This window comes from Corvus moneduloides, chromosome 3, assembly GCF_009650955.1.
Source record: "Corvus moneduloides isolate bCorMon1 chromosome 3, bCorMon1.pri, whole genome shotgun sequence".
Taxonomy (NCBI): Eukaryota; Metazoa; Chordata; class Aves; order Passeriformes; family Corvidae; genus Corvus; species Corvus moneduloides.
This window is the reverse complement of record NC_045478.1, coordinates 2,577,270-2,597,809: the sequence shown is the minus strand read 5'-3', so window position 1 is coordinate 2,597,809 and position 20,540 is coordinate 2,577,270. Positions and strand designations below refer to the sequence as shown.

General features: G+C 43.9%; 1 protein-coding gene across 3 annotated transcripts in view; it reads right to left on the bottom strand.

The window, feature by feature from the left end:
- The window catches only part of MSRA (methionine sulfoxide reductase A), a 237,225-nt gene that overhangs the window by 78,595 nt on the left and 138,090 nt on the right, over positions 1 to 20,540 (bottom strand). For all 3 annotated transcript variants that reach the window (XM_032103940.1, XM_032103938.1, XM_032103939.1), the window contains exon 5: positions 4,103 to 4,209. In XM_032103940.1, the coding sequence (XP_031959831.1) occupies positions 4,103 to 4,209 (107 nt within the window). The remainder of the gene's footprint in view (positions 1 to 4,102; positions 4,210 to 20,540) is intronic.

The window sequence follows — 20,540 nt, the reverse complement described above, 5'->3', positions numbered from 1 at the left end:
GACTATTGTATTGCTTTAATAAAAACAATCTCATTTTAAAAGAGCTATTTAACTTCTCCCAGACAAAAATCACATGAAAAACCATCTCCCAGGCAAAGCCTGCTCCGAATTCACACAGCACGTCAGATAAAAACACAGATGAAGGTTGTGAATTCCCGCCGCCAGGCATTCCTTCATGGAATTAACCACTCAGAACTGCCGATCCCAGAGGTCTGTAAACAGCCCTTCCTCCAGCTTTGACAAATACAATCCTGACCACTTCACCTCCACTTCCAAAGCTCATTGCTTTTGGAATGCTTCTGGAAACTCCAGCTTTTCAATCTCTTTTCCCTAAGAGCTTCGTATTCAGTTCTTATTTTTGCACCTGAGGGTTTTGCTGGTTCATTCCCACATCATCCCACAGAAAGCTGATGGAAGCTTCCCAGTGTCTGCTAAAGTGCTGAACTGCAGGGGTTGTTGCACCTTCTGCTGGCCAGTGCTAATTCATTGCCTCCCTTATTCCATGGAACACATCCATCCAAAATCTCTGCTCTGGAGCCAGGCTGGGAGAGCTGGGGGCATTCATCTGGAGAAGAGAAGGATCCAGGGAGACCTCAGAGCCCCTTCCAGTGCCTAAAGGGGCTCCAGGAGAGCTGGAGAGGAACTTGGAACAAGGGATGGAGGGACAGGACACAGGGAATGGCTTCCCACTGCCAGAGGGCAGGGATGGATGGGATACTGGGAAGGAATTCCTGGCTGTGAGGGTGGGGAGGCCCTGGCCCAGGGTGCCCAGAGAAGCTGTGGCTGCCCCTGGATCCCTGGCAGTGTCCAAGGCCAGGCTGGACGGGGCTTGGAGCACCCTGGGACAGTGGGAGGTGTCCCTGCCCATGGCAGGGGGTGGAATGGGATGATCTTTAGGGCACCTTCCAACTCAAACTGTTCTGTGATTCCATGGAGGGGAGGCACTCAGTGTATTCTTGGAGCATTAAAAGCTAGTGCTAGTGCTTGAAAAAAACAACTGCAAGGTCTGATTCTGAAAAAAAAAATAAACTTCTTCCCCCCTTGATTTCACTCTTTGGATTACAATTGCCTTGATAATTCATTTGAAAACCAAACCCAGCAGAGCAACTGTCTTGAAAATTGAGTAACCTCAGGTTCACCTGTATTAAAAAAACCTCAGCTTCGGGCAAAACTGCTGGAACAGCTCATTCACAGTGATTTCACCAAGGCCTGGCCCTCATTTGACGTTTCTCTGATTACACTTCCATTGTGTCACCCTTTAGCAGCAGCTCTATTGTGTTACAGTCTCTGTCACCAGTAGCTGACTCTGACTCCTGCACTCAGCTCCCTCAGCAGCTCCAGCCCCACAGCTCGATGTGAACTTAGTGCTCTACTGCCACTTCTCAGCTCTCAAAGCAGCTGCAGGAATCAGCAACAAGTTCCACAAGTTGAAATAGATGTGACCTTGCAGGATACCTGGGCTCGGGGCACATCAAGGGTCTCACTCACAGCCTGGTAATAAATCTGATTATTGTCACTTAAAATTGAATCCCAGCATCACCGAGGTTGGAAAAGCTCTCTGAGATCATCCAGTCCAACCATCCCCCAGCACTCCAAGGCCACCATGTTCCCCAGTGCCACATCCACACGGCTTTTAAATCCCTCCAGGGATGGGGAATCCACCACTGCCCTGGGAAATCCATTCCAATGCCTGATCACCCTTTCCATGAAGGAATTTTTCCCAATATCCAACCTGACCCTCCCCTGGCACAGCTTGAGGCCATTTCCTCTCATCCTGTCCCTGTTCCCTCTAAGCAGAGCCCAACCCCTCCGGCTGCCCCCTCCTGTCAGGGAGTTGTGCAGAGCCACAAGGTCCCCCCTGAGCCTCCTTTGCTCCAGGCTGAGCCCCTTTCCCAGCTCCCTCAGCCTCTCCTGGTGCTCCAGCCCCTTCCCCAGCTCCATTCCCTTCCCTGGACACCAGGAGCCAGTTGGGAAACCTCATCTAGCAAACCCATCATTTTCTGGTTGAAGGCCATTTTTAAGGCTCTTCCAGGCCCTCAGCTCAAAACACATCTAAGAGCACATGCACAATTATTCAGTGAACAAAAAATAAATGACATTTTGGGGGTTTTTCCTTCTTTTGCAGTGCCAAAAAACTCTGGAGTCACCCATGCACACTGCAGTTATTGTAATACTTGTTAGTCCTTCCTCCCTTGCTGCAGGCGCCACTACTTATCACGGAAAAATTGTGCCATTCCCACATTTTTATCCATGATTATCTGGCATGTGTCACTGCCAGAAAAGCTTGATATTTATTTTAAATTGCTGCCATAATAAGGAAAGTGGCTGTATTACATTTACATTAAAATAATGGAATGCACAGCATTTAATATGAAAAGGGATTCCTGAACAAATTGTTTGCTCAGTGTGTTTCCCACACAACCATTCCACCGCTCCTGCAATACCCAAGTAGATAATATTGGAGATATTGTTGTTAATAATACATGGGAAACACACATCCCTAAGGAATTTCAGTGCATATTTGCTGGGTTTCCTTAGCTGGCAACACGGTCCCTTCCTTCCCCACTTCAGTGCAAAAACAAACTCTACATGTGCTCACTTACAGTTGTGCCTAATTATACAAATGTACTAATTACACACACTTTTCAAAGTAGGTAAATTTTAAATGGTGCCATTAAGGAAATCTATTTGATGATGGAAATTTCTGTAATATCATATTGCAATCTCACACATGGCAATTTTGCTTTCATGTCAGTATTTATTTAATGACAAATAACGGCAGAGGATAATAGAGTTGGGAAAGCAAATTAAAGCTGTAAGATTTGCAGGGTGATGTTGGTCAGCAGATGCTAAAAGAAAGGAATAAAAGGAATTTGGAAAAGCAGTGGATCTAAGGTAAATAATGAGTAAAAAGAAGTTTTGAATGATAAATATCTTCCAAAACCACCAGATAAACACCTGCAAGACTGACTTATCCCCATCAGAAAAAATTTAAGTCACTGAGAACTTCATTTACATGCACAGGTATCAGATCTGGAAATCACTTACCTGCAGTTCTGAGCACCTCTTTGCACTCAAAATAATTCCAACTGCACACAGCCACCAGTCCTAGGAGCTCACCCAGAGCTCAACCCAGTCATACCCACATTGGTGAAAACCAAACTGCTGCCTTTCAGGACCTTTTGGCTGATGTAAAAAGAGTTTTTTACTTTTAGCACCAAATATACACCAAAACTCCTGGTTCTTTAACATAACACCACTGAGGTCATTGTATAATTAAATAATTAAACATATGAACACTGACATTATTTTAGTAGTACTTAAGTTTACTGCCCTGATGTCCCAGGTGAGTGGGTTTTTTCATATAAATGATAATAATTTCTATTTTTCTGCTGCAGAATCTGGATTTTGCATTGACAAGCGCACTGGGCAGCAACCACAGTGCAACAACACTGCAGGATACTAATCCCTCTGCCTTTAGTTAAATAATAACGTGGCAATGAAGAGACAGAATCCATCTTCTCTGGAAAATAGGGAAAAATTCTGTGTACAGAAAGGGAATTGGTTGATCTTCTCTCACACAAACCCTTGTGTCACAACAAATACTCTCAGTAAGTCACAGGCTGTCACATCTCATCCAAGACATTTGTGGAATGGCTTGATAGAAGCACCTCATAAGCAGCAGGTGGGTGATCCTGAGTTATCAAGCTCAATTATTGATCAGGAATGTACAGGAACTCTTGGATCTGGGATTTTGAGGACACCCTTCAGGGTTTGGGGTCCAGAGAAGCTTGAATAGCTTTAAGACCACCGACTTCTGTTCTGGTAAACCCACATTAAATAAAAAATCTGTAGAAGAGACTCAAAATATGTCTAAAAGGGAACTGTTTTTCTTTCTGCATGGTTATAAAATGACTCACATGAAAAACAAATTCCTAAAAGCTGGAATTTAAAGCAACTATGAGCAAGTTGGGCATTGGACTGAGGAGCTGCAACAGCAGCATGGGGAGTGCCCAGCACAAGGAGTGATTTTGTGTTAACTGGTGACATCTTTGACCTCGTGCTCACAGGCGAAGCCATTCCACCCCCTGCCCAGTGTTACCTTTTGATATTCTTCCTTGGATCTCAGGGCAGCCTCCATCTGTTCCTGGGAGAAGGTGTAGATGGCCGAGCGATACTGAGTGCCAACATCGTTCCCCTGCCGCATCCCTGGGGGGAGAGAACACAGTGGGATCAGCCTCCCTCCCTCCCTGGGTGCTGGGAGAAGTTCAGTACACCCACATTTCACACAATCCCAGGATGGGCTGGGCTGGGAGAGACCTTAAAGCTCATCTCATTCCAACCCCCTGCCATGGGACACCTCCCACGAAATTCAGGATGTTCCACACAGTTGGATTAGCACAGTCTCTTCCATGCACACTCAGCAGGTATTTTTAGGAAATCCAGGTATTTTCTTTGGTTAAAGAGTCCTGAAGGGATTCAATGCTGGTATCTCTGCTTAAATGTCATGAAAATGAAATATGAGCATTTTACAGTTTTGTTCCATCACACAATAGTCAAATAAAGATGTCAAATCTTAAATAATTAAGCTGCAGTCACTGTAATCAAGGCACTCTTAAAAAAACTGATTTTGAACCATGCAAATGGTTATAAAAAAATGTTGATTTCACCAAGTACTTATAATTTTTCCAAATACCTTTGGAGAAAAATTGTTGTTTTTGTAGCAGGCTGCCCAGAGAGGTTGTGGACTCCCCACCCCTGGAGGTGTTCAAGGCCAGGGTGCATGGGCAATTTCGGCACCAGGATTTTGTGATATTTCTGCTGATACATGTAACCCCTTCAAAAGACTTGCATGAAGTTGTTCATGTACAAATTTGAAATATATGAGATGGATTCCACCTACAAAACTACAAAACACTGGGTCAAAGCAGAGAGATGACAACTGTCCCCTCAGGTGACCAGCCCACCTCTGGTTTGGCACTGCAATCCTGGGAAGCCACTGCTGCCTCTCATTCCCCTTCCCATTCCCATTCCCATTCCCATTCCCATTCTCTCCAGCAGCAGTGAGCCAGCTTTGCTGTGGATCATTCCATAAAGTCAAACAACAGCCTCAGAGCAGCTTCAGCATCAAGAATTTTCTGGACACGCACTTCTACAGCTGCATTGGCAGCTTTATTGTCCCCGCTTTTCCCACCTTGTTCCCAATTTTGCATTCAAGAACACAACTTTTTGCTTTGCTGGAATAAAATGTGTTAATTTTGAGTTTGTCTGGTGGTGCGAATGAACTTGGGGGAGTGAAAAAGCTGGAGTTTCTTAAACAGAGTCCTCCCAAACAGCTGCAATCCAAGACAAATTGGAAATCATCAGGATTTGTCTCGTGGCTTCCATCAGGCTGAAGAAGACACTCTGAGGATTCCCATCAGTTCTCAGGATTGTGGAGATGAAACGGAAAAGGAAATGGATGTCCTGATACCCCCCTGGCCAAGGTCAGAGGGTGGAGAAAGAGCCTGTGGTACTGGAGGGAAAAGATACCATCAACTCACTACTCCTCATTAAATCATGGATTTATCCCTCTTGGACTCACCAAGGCAACAAAAAAAATGATTTAAAGTATCGCACAATAAACAAACAAAAACTGCCTGAAATATTTATGAACAACAATACACAGAAGCATCTTAAAATATGTATTAGGATGGAAACTCCATTCGATGACCAACAGTTACATGAAAGAATCTGATTCCAAAACATTTTATGGAGTTTTTGGATAATTTAGGTTATTTTTTAGCTGTTAAAATGTATTATTATAACAAAAACAACAAAAATGTTCTTCATCAATACTTAATAGTATCGAGTGCCACCAGAGGATATTTTGCTCATCCCTTTGGAAGCTCTTCCAGGGTGGAAAGGAGCTCTGGTAAAACCAGTTTGGCATAAAATGAGGACAGGCCAGGAAAGCTTTAGTTTTGCCAAGATATGTTAATGCTGATTGAGGTTTGAATTTAAGCATTAACATTTTACAAATCTAGTTATTGCTTAACAAACTATTTAACAACCAACTAGGGAGGAGATTACAAAAATCTCTCTGAATGGAGGATCACTACAGAGGGTGCTGCTTTCCAGCATGAATTTAGGAATGTAAGTTTGGTATGAGCTCACGTGCACAGTGCTCTGAGTGAGAAAATCAGATTATTTAATATCTGCATGTGCCACCATGACATACTATCAGGGAGTCAGTCAGCTTAATTAATTTGTTGAAGAGAAGGTTAAGAGGACAACTGACTCTAAATTAAAATACATTTGTAGAGGAAAAAAAAAACAGAGAAATGAGGCTCTTCAGTTTTGCCAAAGTTGTTTAACTTGGAAGGACGATTGAAAGCCAAAGTATCCAAAATCTGGGTGGGAAATAAGACAACATTCAAGCAGCAAAGAGCATTTCTCCCTTGAACAATGCACCTAAAGCCACATTCCATTCCTGAGGGCTTCAAATTGAGGATTTACATTTTCATAGAATCATAAAACAGTTTGGGTGGGATGCGAATTTAAAGACTGTCCAGTCCCACCCCCTGCCATGGGCAGGGACACCTCCCACTAGCCCAGGGTGCTCCAAGCCCCATCCAACCTGGCCTTGGACACTTCCAGGGATCCAGGGACAGCCACAGCTTCTCTGGGCACCCTGGGCCAGGGCCTCCCCACCCTCACAGCCAACAATTCCCTCCCAATATCCCATCCACCCCTGCCCTCTGCCAGTGGGAAGCCATTCCCTGTGTCCTGTCCCTCCATCCCTTGTCCCAAGTCCCTCTCCAGCTCTCCTGAAGCCCCTTTAGGCACTGGAAGGGGCTCTGAGGTCTCCCTGGATCCTTCTCTTCTCCAGGTGAACACCCCCAGCTCTCCCAGCCTGGCTCCAGAGCAGAGGGGCTCCAGCCCTTGGGACATCTCTGTGGCCTCCTCTGCACTCTCTCCAGCAGCTCCACGTCCTTCTGCTGTTGGCCCCAGGGCTGGAGCAGCTCCACAGGTGGGATCTCACCTGAGCTGGTCAGAGGGGCAGAATCCCCCCCTCCCCTGCTGCCCATGCTGGGGATCAGCCCAAGACAGCAAAATTCCAAGAGTTTTACCACGCCAACGACTAAAGGGTGAAGTTAAGGAGGAGTCAGATGTGTGATAACAGCAGCTCCTCCTCTGTTGGAACCCTGGGTTCTGAGAATTTAAGCCTGTCAGTGCTGGGAGGCAGTGATCCTCAGAAACACACTGTATTCGATCCAAAACCCTGGGAAAAGCTTCCTAAATTGTGTGGTAACACTGAGGTTGTTGCTGTGTAATTAGAAGTTATATCACTGGGTGAAATATGTAGAAATGTAGAAAATTAGGTTTAGGAGATATAGGTAATAATAGGTTACAATATGGAGGATTTGGGGTATGGATTTATGTCTTCTTCCTTTTCCTTCACAAATGTGAATGTTCTGTCATTGGGTCAAAAGTTCTGCACTGCAGAACATGAAAAGCTAGTAAGAGGGTTGTAAGTAAAAACATATCTCATAATTGGTTAGTTTAGACTTTAAAAAGCTTTGAAAATTAAAACTTACAGCCATTTTCCACCCTGCCAACAAAGAGGCACTCACGGTGCAGCTGTATTACTGATAAGACATAATAAACAACGAAGTCCGAACAAGAATTCTTGATCTCCTGCGTCTCAATTCAAACGCTGAGTGAAAGAACTCAGGATATGGAAAAAAGAAGAAAAATAATACTCCTCCAACCCAAATGTTGGCTTGGGCTGTTAAACCACCCACCAGCATTGAAAAGGACTGAACAGATACTGTAAGTATTTCCCCAAAGTGTAGCTTTAATGTGACCAGTGATCAAACCCAAATTTTCCTTTCTTTTCACTTGTTGTTTAAATTATTTTGTACCTAAACCCCCTGCAATATGGAGCTAATACATTACCTAAGCCCCTAAGAGTATGAGATAACAGAATAAATTCCATATATACAAACATGGCCCAGTGCCACTGTTGCTGTTGTTATTTTCAATGAACCTCACATGGACAAACATCTCAAGGGTCCATCAGTGATTTTTTAAACCCTCTGGCAAGTCTGACTTGCTGAGATTCACAGCTCAACAAGTAGCAAACAAGACAAGAAATTCAATTTACTAAACAACTGTGGTGGGATGATTGAGCTTAACAGTCCTGTCTTCAAAAGAAAGAAATATTTACTGAATAAAAAACAACCTCTGCTGGGCTCTTTAAAAATTCCACAATGTATCTGTGCTTAAACTCTTAACTGGAAGAAGGAATAACTCCTAAGAACATCAGCTGAACATCTTCAGAGCAGCTGGATTTTACTGGGAAACGCTGGTTGTATCTACAACTGTTCTGTGAGATGTCTCAAAGTCATTCTCTGTGCAAAACGTGCCCATTTAGAGATAGTTTTTAGGGCAGCTCCAGGAGATCAATCTTTTCCTCAATGATAATAGGGAAATCTGTCAGTAGGAACTGAACCTCCTTTTCATTCAAGATTGAGATGATCAACAGGTTCTTTATTAAAGTTGGTGAGAAAATGTATTAACCCTGAGGAATCACAGAATCACTGAGGGTGGAGAAGCCCTCTGAGATCATCCAGTCCAACCATCCCCCAGTGCTGTCAAGGCCACCACTGACCCATGTCCCCAAATGCCACATCCACATGGCTTTTAAATCCCTCCAGGGATGGGGACTCCAGCACTGCCCTGGGCAGCTGTGCCAGGGCTGGACAACATTTTTCATGAAGAAATTTTTCCCATCCAGCTCTACTTTAGTAGTATCAGTAGGGCAAGACAGAGACTGGAAAGGGCAAATCCTGTGTCCCTGACCAGGTGATCAGGAACACATCCAGCAGGAACAGGAACAAACAGACCCCGGAGGTAACAGCCTGGCACTTACTGGTGATGCCTGAGACAAAGAAAACCGGCTGATCTGCTGGAAACAGCCAGAAAATCTCTTGTCAAAGAGATGCTTTGATAGACAGGCTGGTTTTAGAACTGAGAGGAAAGCAGATAATTTGCACCTCTCTGGCAAAAGACAAAAATATGTGGGGTTTGGATACGGTTGTGTGGCGCCAAAATGTAAAGAAGTCCAAAACCCAACAGCCCAAACCCTGTGTGAGCACTGGGCTGTCGTTGTAAGCTCTTGTCTCTGGAGAACCGGGGAAGATGAGGGCATTTGGAGCTCCAAACATGTTCAGATGTTGGGCATGGATCATATTCAGGAATTGCCCTCTGGCTGACCAAAGCACCTCAGCAGAGCTCAGCCCTGACCACTCTGGAGAACATAAAATGTCCTCGCTGCGCCAGCAGAGCCCAGAGCACCAATTAACCACAAAAAGCCCTCAAGAGCTGAGCTCTGCTTTATGTGAAATGGAAATTTGTGGTGAGAGGATGGCCGCTGGAGAGAACAGGGAGCTGTGATGGTATCTCAGATCCTGTCAAAGGAACAATTCCCAGGTTGAGATTGCCATGGGATATTAACACACTGCCACTGGGAAAGCTGCTGTTTGCCTGAGTGTAGATAACAGGCAAAGAAATGGCTCTAAAAATCCCTTTCTTACCAACACTCCGGTATCTTCTGATGTACCTGGGTAGGAATGACTTCATTTTGGTCTTCCCCATATTCTCTGGCATCAAAGCAATAAATGCTGGCTCTCCTTTGGTTTGAATGACTGGAATATGGACTGGAATATGGAATCCCCATGCCTGGAAGTGTCCAAGGACAGGCTGGACAAGACTTGGAGCAATCTGGGATAGTGGAAAGTGTTCCTGCCCATGGGCAGGGGATAGAATGAGATGATCTTTAAGTTCCTTTCCAAACCATTCTGTGATTCTCTGATTAATAAAAAAACAGATTTCCCAGTACTATTTTTTTCTTCAGAAACTGCAAACAAGCAGATTTGTTTCCAAAAAGCCACTGTTTAATATATTACCTGCAGAAAGCTAAAGCAAAAGACACTTTATTTTATTGGCTAAATCAAGGAATTCTTTCAAAGACTCAACCCTCTAATGACTTGAAAGTAACACTTATACACCACTCCTTATCTTCCCTCCATTTAAAAATAATAAAAAAAATGTAATGGCATCATCCGTCAACTTTGCTGTTCTCGGAGGATCCCAGGCATAATGGAGATAAATGGCCGAGGTCTCTTCGACTCTTCTGTGCCATCCAGTGAAATTTTAAAGGGCAGTTCATAGCTCTTATTTTTATCATAATTTTTCCTGTGATTTATAGACTTTTCTGCAGCTGTCACTTACTTTCTTATACCTCCAGCAACCTGAGATACGGATTGGTCATTTTCTTCTCCCCAATCAATCCTTGCTGAGTTAAGACTAATAAAACTCCTTCTTCCAGCTCATCATATCATTATTTAGTACAAATCAATTGCACCATGTCACCCCAGCTTGATGTCATCACTCACTCTAATGATTACATCTCTACAGCTTAAAAGTAGCCAGGGGAAAGTAAAACTCTTTATGGCACGTGATTAAAGGAGGAAAATGTTAATAGGAAAGAATGTCGTTACAGTGCTGTGCATTGAGAGTTCTGGATGATTTTCAAGGTGCTGTGGTGCAGGAAGGATAAATTAAATAGAAAAGAGTTTCTTCAGGAGGTTAAAAAGCATTAATGAGATTGTACATGATAAAGGAAAGTTTTACACTGTCAACAAGGTTTAGAAAGTTTTCAATATACACAGTTTTCAGTGTCTAGGAGGAAACTGGTTTTGGTCTTCTTTTGGCACTAGATGATCTTTGAGGTCCTTTCCAAGCCAAACCATTCTGTGATTCACATACCAGATGCAATACCGCTCCTCTAACACTTCAAATATTCTATATATATTTTTAAAAACTAGAAAGTCTCAAGGAAGACTTGGTTTGGAAGACGAGTTCCCTGTATATTTATTATTTATTAATTCCTTCAGATACAATATTGTATAAAAGCATTTTTGAATGCTCTTGGACCCTTGAAGGAAGTGCATCATCAGCCTGAGCCCAGAAAAAAACCCCTCACGGGTTTGTTTTGGATGAGTGTCACAAAGCTCAAGTATTAACTCAAGTATCACGGGCAGGAAAAAATGTTAATCCATTTCTAATTATTAATTGAAAATTCATATTTACCAGTGGTGCACAGAACAGATGAATAGAACAGTGAATTGTGCACATAAATCATCCCTAATGGCACTAAACTTATTGTAGGGGACTTTTACTTTAATCAAACTTGACTTCACTTTAATCAAAAGTTAAATGATTGGTTTTAGGCAGGATTTTAGACATTTTCTGCCATAAACAGCCATTAGGCTTTTTCAGAGGTGCCTTTTCTTAAAAATCTGTCTGGGATCTGGATGAACTTCAAGCTGCTGGAGCAATTCCAGAGGAAGCCATGGAGATGCTCCAAGAGCTGGAGCCCCTCTGCTCTGGAGCCAGGCTGGGAGAGCTGGGAGTGTTCACCTGGAGAAGAGAAGGATCCAGGGAGACCTCAGAGCCCCTTCCAGTGCCTAAAGGGGCTCCAGGAGAGCTGGAGAGGGACTTGGGACAAGGGATGGAGGGACAGGACACAGGGAATGGCTTCCCACTGCCAGAGGGCAGGGATAGATGGGATATTGGGAAGGAATTGTTCCCTGTGAGGCCCTGGCCCAGGTTTCCCAGAGAAGCTGTGGCTGTCCCTGGATCCCTGGAAGTGTCCAAGCGCGGGTTGCACGGGGCTTGGAGCAACGTGGGATAGTGGAAGGTGCCCCTGCCCATGGCAGGGGGTGGAATGGGATGGTTTTTAAGGTTCCTTCCAACTCAGACCGTTCCAAGATTCTAGGAATGTGGGAAGGGAATGAAATTTTTATCAATATTTATCAGTGCAGCTGGAACTGAGCTTCCATGTTTAGGCAACCAAAAGCTGACCAAACACAGGTTGACCTAATGTCTAACTTGGGACGAGTCAAGTGTGTTCACCAGAGTTTTTCTAATACCCGTGGGAGCTGAGCCCCCCCATGCCCATGGAAACATCTAAATTTAAGTAGATTTCACTCAGCCTTTATCCCTCCGGACGTGGCTGTGCTGGTGAGACAAGCCTGCCTGGAGATCTTGATAGCCTTCTGTCGCGGGTTCACCTTCAATCCCAAGTAAAATGCACGGAGCAGGGATGTGTGGAGAAGACTGGAGGACATGACGGGGGCAGAAATAAGCTTCACATTTTCTAACTGCTGGAAAACAGGAATAATGCCCAAAAGCATCTGATGTGGCAAAGGCATTTCTGTTCGGGCATTGGAATCAGGCCCTCATTGCCGATTTTCTTCAGGGATTAACTTTGCTGCGATGTTACCAAAAGCTGGACAACTGATCATGGGGAAAAACTATAATTAAGAAATGCAGGGATTCAGATCAGTTACCACATAGGCTCAGCTATGGAACCACACAGATTTGCTGTTGTTTTTCTTCATCTGCCTTCTCCTTTCTCTTCGTTTATCTGTTGTTGATTAGTGCCTTGCCTCAATTTAGGCATTTGCCTGCACTCCGAATCCAAACCCACTCTGATCCACCAGGTGCTGTTGCAATAGTAATAAAAATAATTAGTGATAATAAAAATAATAGTGTTGCAATTTGCTTTTATAAGCAGATAAGCTCATGGGACACTGCTCTCTCAAAATACAGACAAGTGTACTCTTATAAATATGCACAAGGAAATTGCAGGCAGAGAAAAACAGTCATTCACTGAAAATATTGTTGTTCAGAAGAGAGTCAGCTTTGACCTCTTGTACCTAATTATACACGAAAACAAAGATTAAAAGCCTACTAATAATCACCATAAACTATGATTAATGATACCACGCTTCAATGCCTCAGATTTCCAGACACAAGTACAGTAAATTCACTATTATTTGAAGAAGAAAACAATGTTTGTTATCTCTTTGTTTTGACTTCATCTATTGTTTTCCTTGCCTAAGGATTAGGAACAATCCATCAAAAAATTCTGCAGAAAAAGACTTTCTAAGGTTGCCCTCTCCGAATTCCACAAACACATGAAAATTTAGATGTTATTCCCACCATGTTCCCGTCAGCTTCACAGATAGAACCAGGGAATCATGGAATGGTTTGGGTTGAACAGGACCTTTAAAGATCATCTTGTTCTTATATCACAGAATCACAGAATATTCTGAGTTGGAAGGGACCCACATAATATTATATACATCATTTATATATACATATATATATTTATAAAATAATTTCATCCTTCCTTATATCCAGTATAAACCTCACCTCCCTCAGGTGGGTTCACATTTCCTACAGCGTCGGAGTTCTAATTTTCAGTTGTTCTGGGGAACTGGCTCACACATCCTTGTCAGGTGTTATTCCTATTTTCCACATCTTTGCCTAAAAGCCCCTTGATTTGAAAATTATAATAACTCGGAGGGAAGGGGGTTGCATCTGCCATTCCAAGGGAGGCTTCTGCCTTCCTTAGCAGACACCTGTCTTTCAAACCAAGACAGGTGTAAAATAAAGAACCTAAAAGCAGTTGAAAGAAGAATTCAGAGCCCAGAAGGACTTTTGCCCTCGAGCCAGAATTGATTCAGCACTGCTCACTTCAAAATGCAAAGCATTCAGCCCACCTCAGCAACCACTGCTCTGGTTAATAATCCCCTTCATTAAGAAAGATGCAGGGAAAACAACATCTCCTAAACTGCAAATATAGGTCAGGAGAAGTCTATTCTAATTTATATGGATAAGAAGAGTCTAATGTGCAAATTAGGGCACGACAGCTGAAATTCTTGGGGATGCAAAGCAGCCTAATAACACCTATTTATTTTTAATGCCTGTTTAGTCCTGGAGAAACACAAAGAGTAGGAACAATGAAACACAAGATTTCGGGTCAGGAAAGAGATGAAGCTGCATTCTCAAAGTGCAACTCTGGCAAAGACTTTAATACTTCTTAAAAAAAGGCCACAGGTATTTCAGAGGTGATTTTAGGCAAGGGACTAAATTCATTGCTGGTGGGATGAGTAGGCATCCATCAACAACTGTCCCACCACTGGAATTTCATGGGAAAGAGCAGGAATGAGGAGAAGGCAACAGAAAGACTCTGATCAAACAACCCAGTTCTGCTCTTGAGTGTCCAACCCTGCAGGAACCGCCACATATTTATCTTTATTGTGTCCTGGCACATCGATTTCCATGGCTTTTGTTAATTTATCAACACAGAGCTGTGCTTTATTCGCTTCCTTCAAGAGCCTCCCAGCAATGTCTTTACCACTGATTTAATTAGCATCCTCTCCACTGTATCCTGCGAGTCATTAATGAAAATATTGAGGAGTATTGGACCAAGAATGGCTCCCTGAGGGGCTGGTAATTCTATTTTGAATATATTTAATATGCCTGGTGACAATAGATTTCATATTTCTACTGTTTTTCGTTACACCTTGTAATAATGCTGAGACCATCAAGGCTCTTAATGACGTTTGAAATACATGACAAAGGTGCTTTAATCTGAGACTCACAAATCTCACTCAAATTATAAAGGGAAGAGAGTTACAAAAATGTAGAGGCAAAACATAAAAACGGTTATATTTTACAGGGAAAGATTATTTTTTTCCCTTTAATCTCCAAATGAAGTTCCAGGCCTGTAGCAGAATACCAAATGCTGGTTTAGGGTGGCTGCAGCGTTTTTTATGTGTACAGCTGTTCTTCCACTGGTATAAGTAGACACATCTGCTCATTAGCAACACAATGTCATTTCTAGTGTCTAATTTTAATTATTTGCAGATGATAGATTCCTTATGCAATGTCTAAAAAAAGTACAGGCCTTCAAAGCTGGGGAGAAATAAATATCCCCTCTGCGAGCAAACTGGGTCAGCACAACAAAAAGCAGATATTAATCTGGAGAATTCCTGCATCAGCACCAAGGCTAAATGCCAGCGTGTTTGGAAGGTCACAGGGAGGAGAAATGGCTCCTACATTTCTTCTTTATCATGGATACACAAGCATATGGACGGAGAGATGTTCTGAACAACTCTGGCAGGTGATGAGTTTGTTGTAGGACAGATGGTCCTCAACTGCTGGAAAAATATCAGCCCTGCTTACATTTCCTGCACAAACACAGGCAAGATAAGGACTTGTCCCTGACAGGAAAAGGGGAATGAGATTCCTTACAATGACTTTGGTTCTCTGGATATTCACAAAGGATCAACAAGGCTGGAAGGGGAATTCCAGAAGCTCCTGGGCAGCGGTGGTCACGGGTGGCTTTGTCCTTCACCCCATGGTCAAAGGGGTGACCAAAACTATGGAATCCTGGCTTCCTCCCAGCTCCTGCCACTAACTCAAAAATCCAAACAGAAAGCCAGAAGGAATGAAAAATGATGGGATGTGTGGACAACAGGCGCTCACCACAGGGAATTGTAGCTGTACCTGAGTCGTTTCCTGTGGGCTGGGAAGGATTGGGCACTTTTGAGGAATGTGGGGAGCAGAACTACACAAACAAGCATCTGCTTTGGATTGTGCTCACGAAAGAACAGAGCTGAAAGAGACAAGAGGATTTTTCATTTCTCCCAAACACATTTTCACAGAATCACGGAATGGTTTGGGTTCAACAGGACGTTAAAGATCATCTCATTCCATCCCCTGCCATGGACAGCGACACGTTGCACTAGACCAAGTTGCTCTAAAATGAAATGAGTTTTGTTGTCTGCTTGACTTCTGTCCAGCCCATGAAAGCAAGAAGGAGCCTTTCTTTTAAGTCACCTTGGACTGGCTGAAATCTCTGACACATGAAGGACTTCACCCACACACAGGTCAGGAGAATTCCAAGATTAAAGTCCTTTACAGGACTCACATTTGTACCATGCCAAACACTTTCCTCTGGTATCAGATTGATTTTTCCAGAGGTGTGGAGAAATAGTTTCTGACACCCTACAAAGAGCAGCCAAACTTCTGATCTGATCCAGTATGACACGTTCCTCCCTGTCCAGGAGCACAGCGGGGTTTAGAATTGGCTCAGGCACTGCATATCGGTGCTGATGCCAGAAGGGTGATCCCACCACCATTCCTGCTCTCGGCAATTTAAATCCTGGCTGGAAACCACATTTCAGTTCCATTCATGCAGGGTTAATTTTCAGCCTGAGAAGTTTGTGATTTCCAGTGTCAACACAAACAAAGAGCTTGTATCCGGCTCAAAGGTCGGAGTGAGAGGAGAAAATCACCCTTTTCCCTAACAGGGAAGTCAAAGATTACTTTACAGAAATTGTGACACTACAGAAGAGGCACAAAACTGATGGGTTGAAAGTCCAAGTCCCTCCAGACAGGCAGCAAGCAGTTGTCAGCAGGACCATGGTCAGAGTGCAACTTTAAGGAGACAGTCAGGCTTATATCCTAAAAAAATCTGGAAAGCTCTGAGGACGGTCCCATTAAAAAACCAGGCAATACAGACTTTGCTCTACACCTCTGTAAACTTTAAAAATTAAAATTATCTACAAATTTTTTTTGCAGTATTTTTGGCATATCCCATTCATCCCTCTTTTCTCTATCAATGACAAAGAAACAACATCTCGAGCACTTATAGAGCCGTCCAGAGCAATCCTCTTATAGATCAGCTCTTTCCTGGCAGAGCAGGAATGCTGAGCAGGGCACTGGAGGCTGAGCAGAGATGACAGCCATATGCCACTTGGCAGAAGTCAGGGGGTTGTTTGTTGCTTTTTCAGTCTCCCAATTCTAATGAATTATAAAATAGAGCCTAAATTAACAGTCAGGAGGACTTTGTCAGGGCCCCACACTTCCGAGATGCTCGTCAGGGAGGATCTCTTTCAACTGTTTGATTTGATCAAAGGTTCCTGCTTTTCAATTGACTTCTGTACACTCCAGAGCTTCCCAAAACAAGAGCCAGGCTCCTTCCCAGGAACAATTTGAATCCCAGTGAGGAGTCAGTCTCTTCTAAAGGACAACTGCTTGGAAAGCAGGAGGTTTTGAATATGAATACACTCATGCAATGATGAACGGCGGTGGGACTGGCAGTCTGTACTCTTCAGCAACTTGATACCAACTAAACTGATCCTGAAAGGCCTTAATCTGCCACGGAATGTACACGTTTGATGTTTAATGACATCATAACAATGAGATAAGTCCATTATCTCTGCTGGGGGTAGGAGGGATGAAATGGTGTTATCCCAACTTCTGGAAAAAGATAAACCCCACAGAGCTTTTATATTTTTGAGTGGGAGCTGTACTCAAGAAGTCAGGCATTTGCTGTGTGAGACACTGGATTCACCCAAAGATTGTGCTGAATTTCATGAATAAGAAATCTTCTCATTTATCTTCTTAGTCAAAATCTTCTTTTTGGCAGACTGAGTCCTGCATTCCCACAAGGCTGCCTGAATAAAACTCACTGTGTGCACACAGCTCAACCGCAAAGGAGAAAAATATTGTAGGTCAGAGAGATAACTCTCACTTTCAGTGTCTTTACATAAAGCTACATTTCCCACAGCCAGCTAAAAACAGGGAATAGATACAAGTCAAGGCAAAGAAACAATCCCAATTTAGACATCTTCTACCATCCCTGCCTTACAAAACACAGAAGTTTGACATTGGGACCTTGTGGTTCAGGTTTTTCTCAAATCAAGAAATGTATATGAGATGTGAAGAGCTTTGCAAAATTCTTGGACAGAGATTAGAATAACAAAATCACAGAATCACAGAATAATTTAGGGTGAAAAAGACCTCCAAGACTTTCAAGATTAAGTCCAATCTCCACCTTGTCACCAGCCCAGAGGACTGAGTGCCATATCCAGTTGTTCCTTGGGCACCTCGAGGGATGGGGACTCCACCACCTCCCTGGGCAGCCCCTTCCAAACTTTGACAGCCCTTTCCATGAAGAAATTCCTCCTGGTGTCCAACCTGAACCTCCCCTGGTGCAGCATTAAGGAACCACAAAAATACACAGGTAAAGCAACCTGTGCAAGGCTGGGGTGTGCAAAGTCTTCCGAGAACAATTCCATCTTTTCCAGGGGTAAAGCAGTGCTCTCACTTTTGGCAAATTATTATGGAAGAACCACGTGGAAATTCTATTGATCCAAGCTCAGATAAAAGTTTAGGAATGTTTCCACCATGCACTGCAGTGCCACACAGATGCCTGAGACAGTGTGAAGGACTCGGGTGTCTCCATGGCTTGGTGTCACATGGAGACAGGAGCTCATTCCCAGAAGGAATTCAGCCACATTAGCATGGCCTCATGCCTGGGCTAATCAGATGATGCTTCCCAGCTGCCAGAAATCCAAGAGTGAATCACACAGCTGCCACATCCAGCCTTCTTCTGAAAGCACAGACCGGAACTGTGCTGAACCTCTGTCGTATGAGGATATAAAGACATAACGCCATCATTTTAGTTTGGTTTAGAGCCAGAAAGAATCATGAATTACACTGATGGGTTTATCTGATCTGTTATCACAACTACTACATTTCATCCACAACTCTGTGTGTCCAGGTAATGAACTTCAGTCACCCTAAAGCCCTCAGGTCCTTCAGGCACTTCCCTGTTCTATGTGAGCCACGGGCTGAGCCCAACCACTGCCAAAGACAAGACTACAGACATGGCAAAAGACTGATTAGGTGGGTGTTGTCCAACTTATGTCTGCAGAAATCCATTTCTCATACCTGCAAAGTGAAGAATCCCATACTCCTGTCCACCGGTTCCCAGCCCTGGCAATCAGGATGAATCCAAACATATGAGCAAGACACGTGGACCAATTGTCCCGATGCATCAAAACAAGCAGTCCATAAGAGTCATGGAAACCCAGAAGAGTTTGGGTTGGAAGGGATCTTAAAAACCATCTCATTACACCCCCTGCCATGGGCAGGGACACCTTCCACTATCTCAGGTTGCTCCAAGCCCCATCCAACCTGGCCTTGGACACTTCCAGGGATCCAGGGACAGCCACAGCTTCTCTGGCCAACCTGTGGCCTCACCACCCTCACAGGGAACAATTTCTTTCCAACATCCCATCTTCAGTTTGAAGCCATTCTCCCTTGTCCTGTCACTCCAGGCTCTTGTAAATATTCCTCTCCATCTTTCCTGTAGGCTCCCTGTACCTACTGGAAGGCCTCAATGATGTCGCCCTGAAGATTCTCTTCTCCATGCTGAAAGAAATAAGCCACCCTCTGTTGATGGCCAATTTCTGATAATCCAAAGAAAAAAAGAGCAAGAAAAAGGTCTAAAACCAAAAACTGGTAGGACAGGATGAAAAACTCCATCATTTCTACAAGCAAACCAGGAAGGCCCAAGAGTGTGATTTGAGGGTGGAGATTGTCCTAGAATCAGACAATCCTGGAATGGTTTGCAAGAGACCTTAAAGATCATCTCATTCCAACCCCCTGCCATAGTGGCATCTCTCAATGCAGAGCTCCAAGTTTTTCAGGGATGGTGCCGATGAATTAACCTGAACACAGCTCTGAGGCAGTGGGTTGGAAAGGGAGGCTCATAAATCAACAGTGTAGGCCACTGCACTCGACAAATTCACAGGATTCCTTCTCCTGACTGGAATCAAGCCCCTCTTTCAAAATGATGGATTACCCATCTGAAAGACTCGAAAGGATGGTGATGGAAAAATACTCCAGTGTTTAATTACACTGAGGGATGTGGAGCTGTTTCATTGCACAGTGGAACTTTCCAAACTTCAGCTCCCAGCTACTGGAGCTTGTCCTGGTTTATTGGGGTCAGGTTGTCAACCTCTCATGAGGTACCTGCAAGTATTGTTTGATCACAGTGTTCATGGAATCGCAGAATCTCCTGAGCTGGATAGGATCATCCAGTCCAACCCCTGGCCCTGCACAGACACCCCAACAATCCCACCCTGTGCATCCCTGAGAGCGTTGTCCCTACGCTCCTGGAGCTCTGGCAGCCCTGGGGCCGTGCCCATTCCCTGGGGAGCTGTTCCAGTGCCCCAGCACCCTCTGGGGGAAGAACCTTTCCCTGATATCCAACCTAACCCCCCCGACATGGTGTTATCTCTCTTCATCGTGCCTACTCCCAGCACTGGGGCAGTTTTCTGGGCTCTATATCCATTTTTTTGTCGCACTTTGAATCTCCAGCAATATTTCTGTAAGATCCCCAGGATGGCAACAGAGGAACTGCACAAAATGTTCTGATTTCCTGGCCCTGCAGGCAGAAAACTCCTGACTAAAGCCCTTTCCATAGAGGCAGAAGTTGCAATAACCACTTTGGGTTCAGTGGAAGACACTTATCCACAATAGTCCCTGGATCCCTCTTTGAGTTTCTTTTTCCCAGGATGGCATCACATTTTGGAGGTATCATCTGCAATTTTTTTGTTCCCAGATGCAGTAACAAGTGGCATAATTACGATGGCTGTTCAAATATTGAAATGAGTTACTTGTGTGCAGCGTTTCTGGGAAATGGGAGAAGGGATGAGGTTTACTGGAACTCTCTAAACATGCAAAATGTTTTCTGCACACAGTTTCCCACTTCTGTTTACACAGATGTGGGTCGTGTCAGCACAAAACCTCTGCCAAGAAGGATAAATTAATTCCAAAGG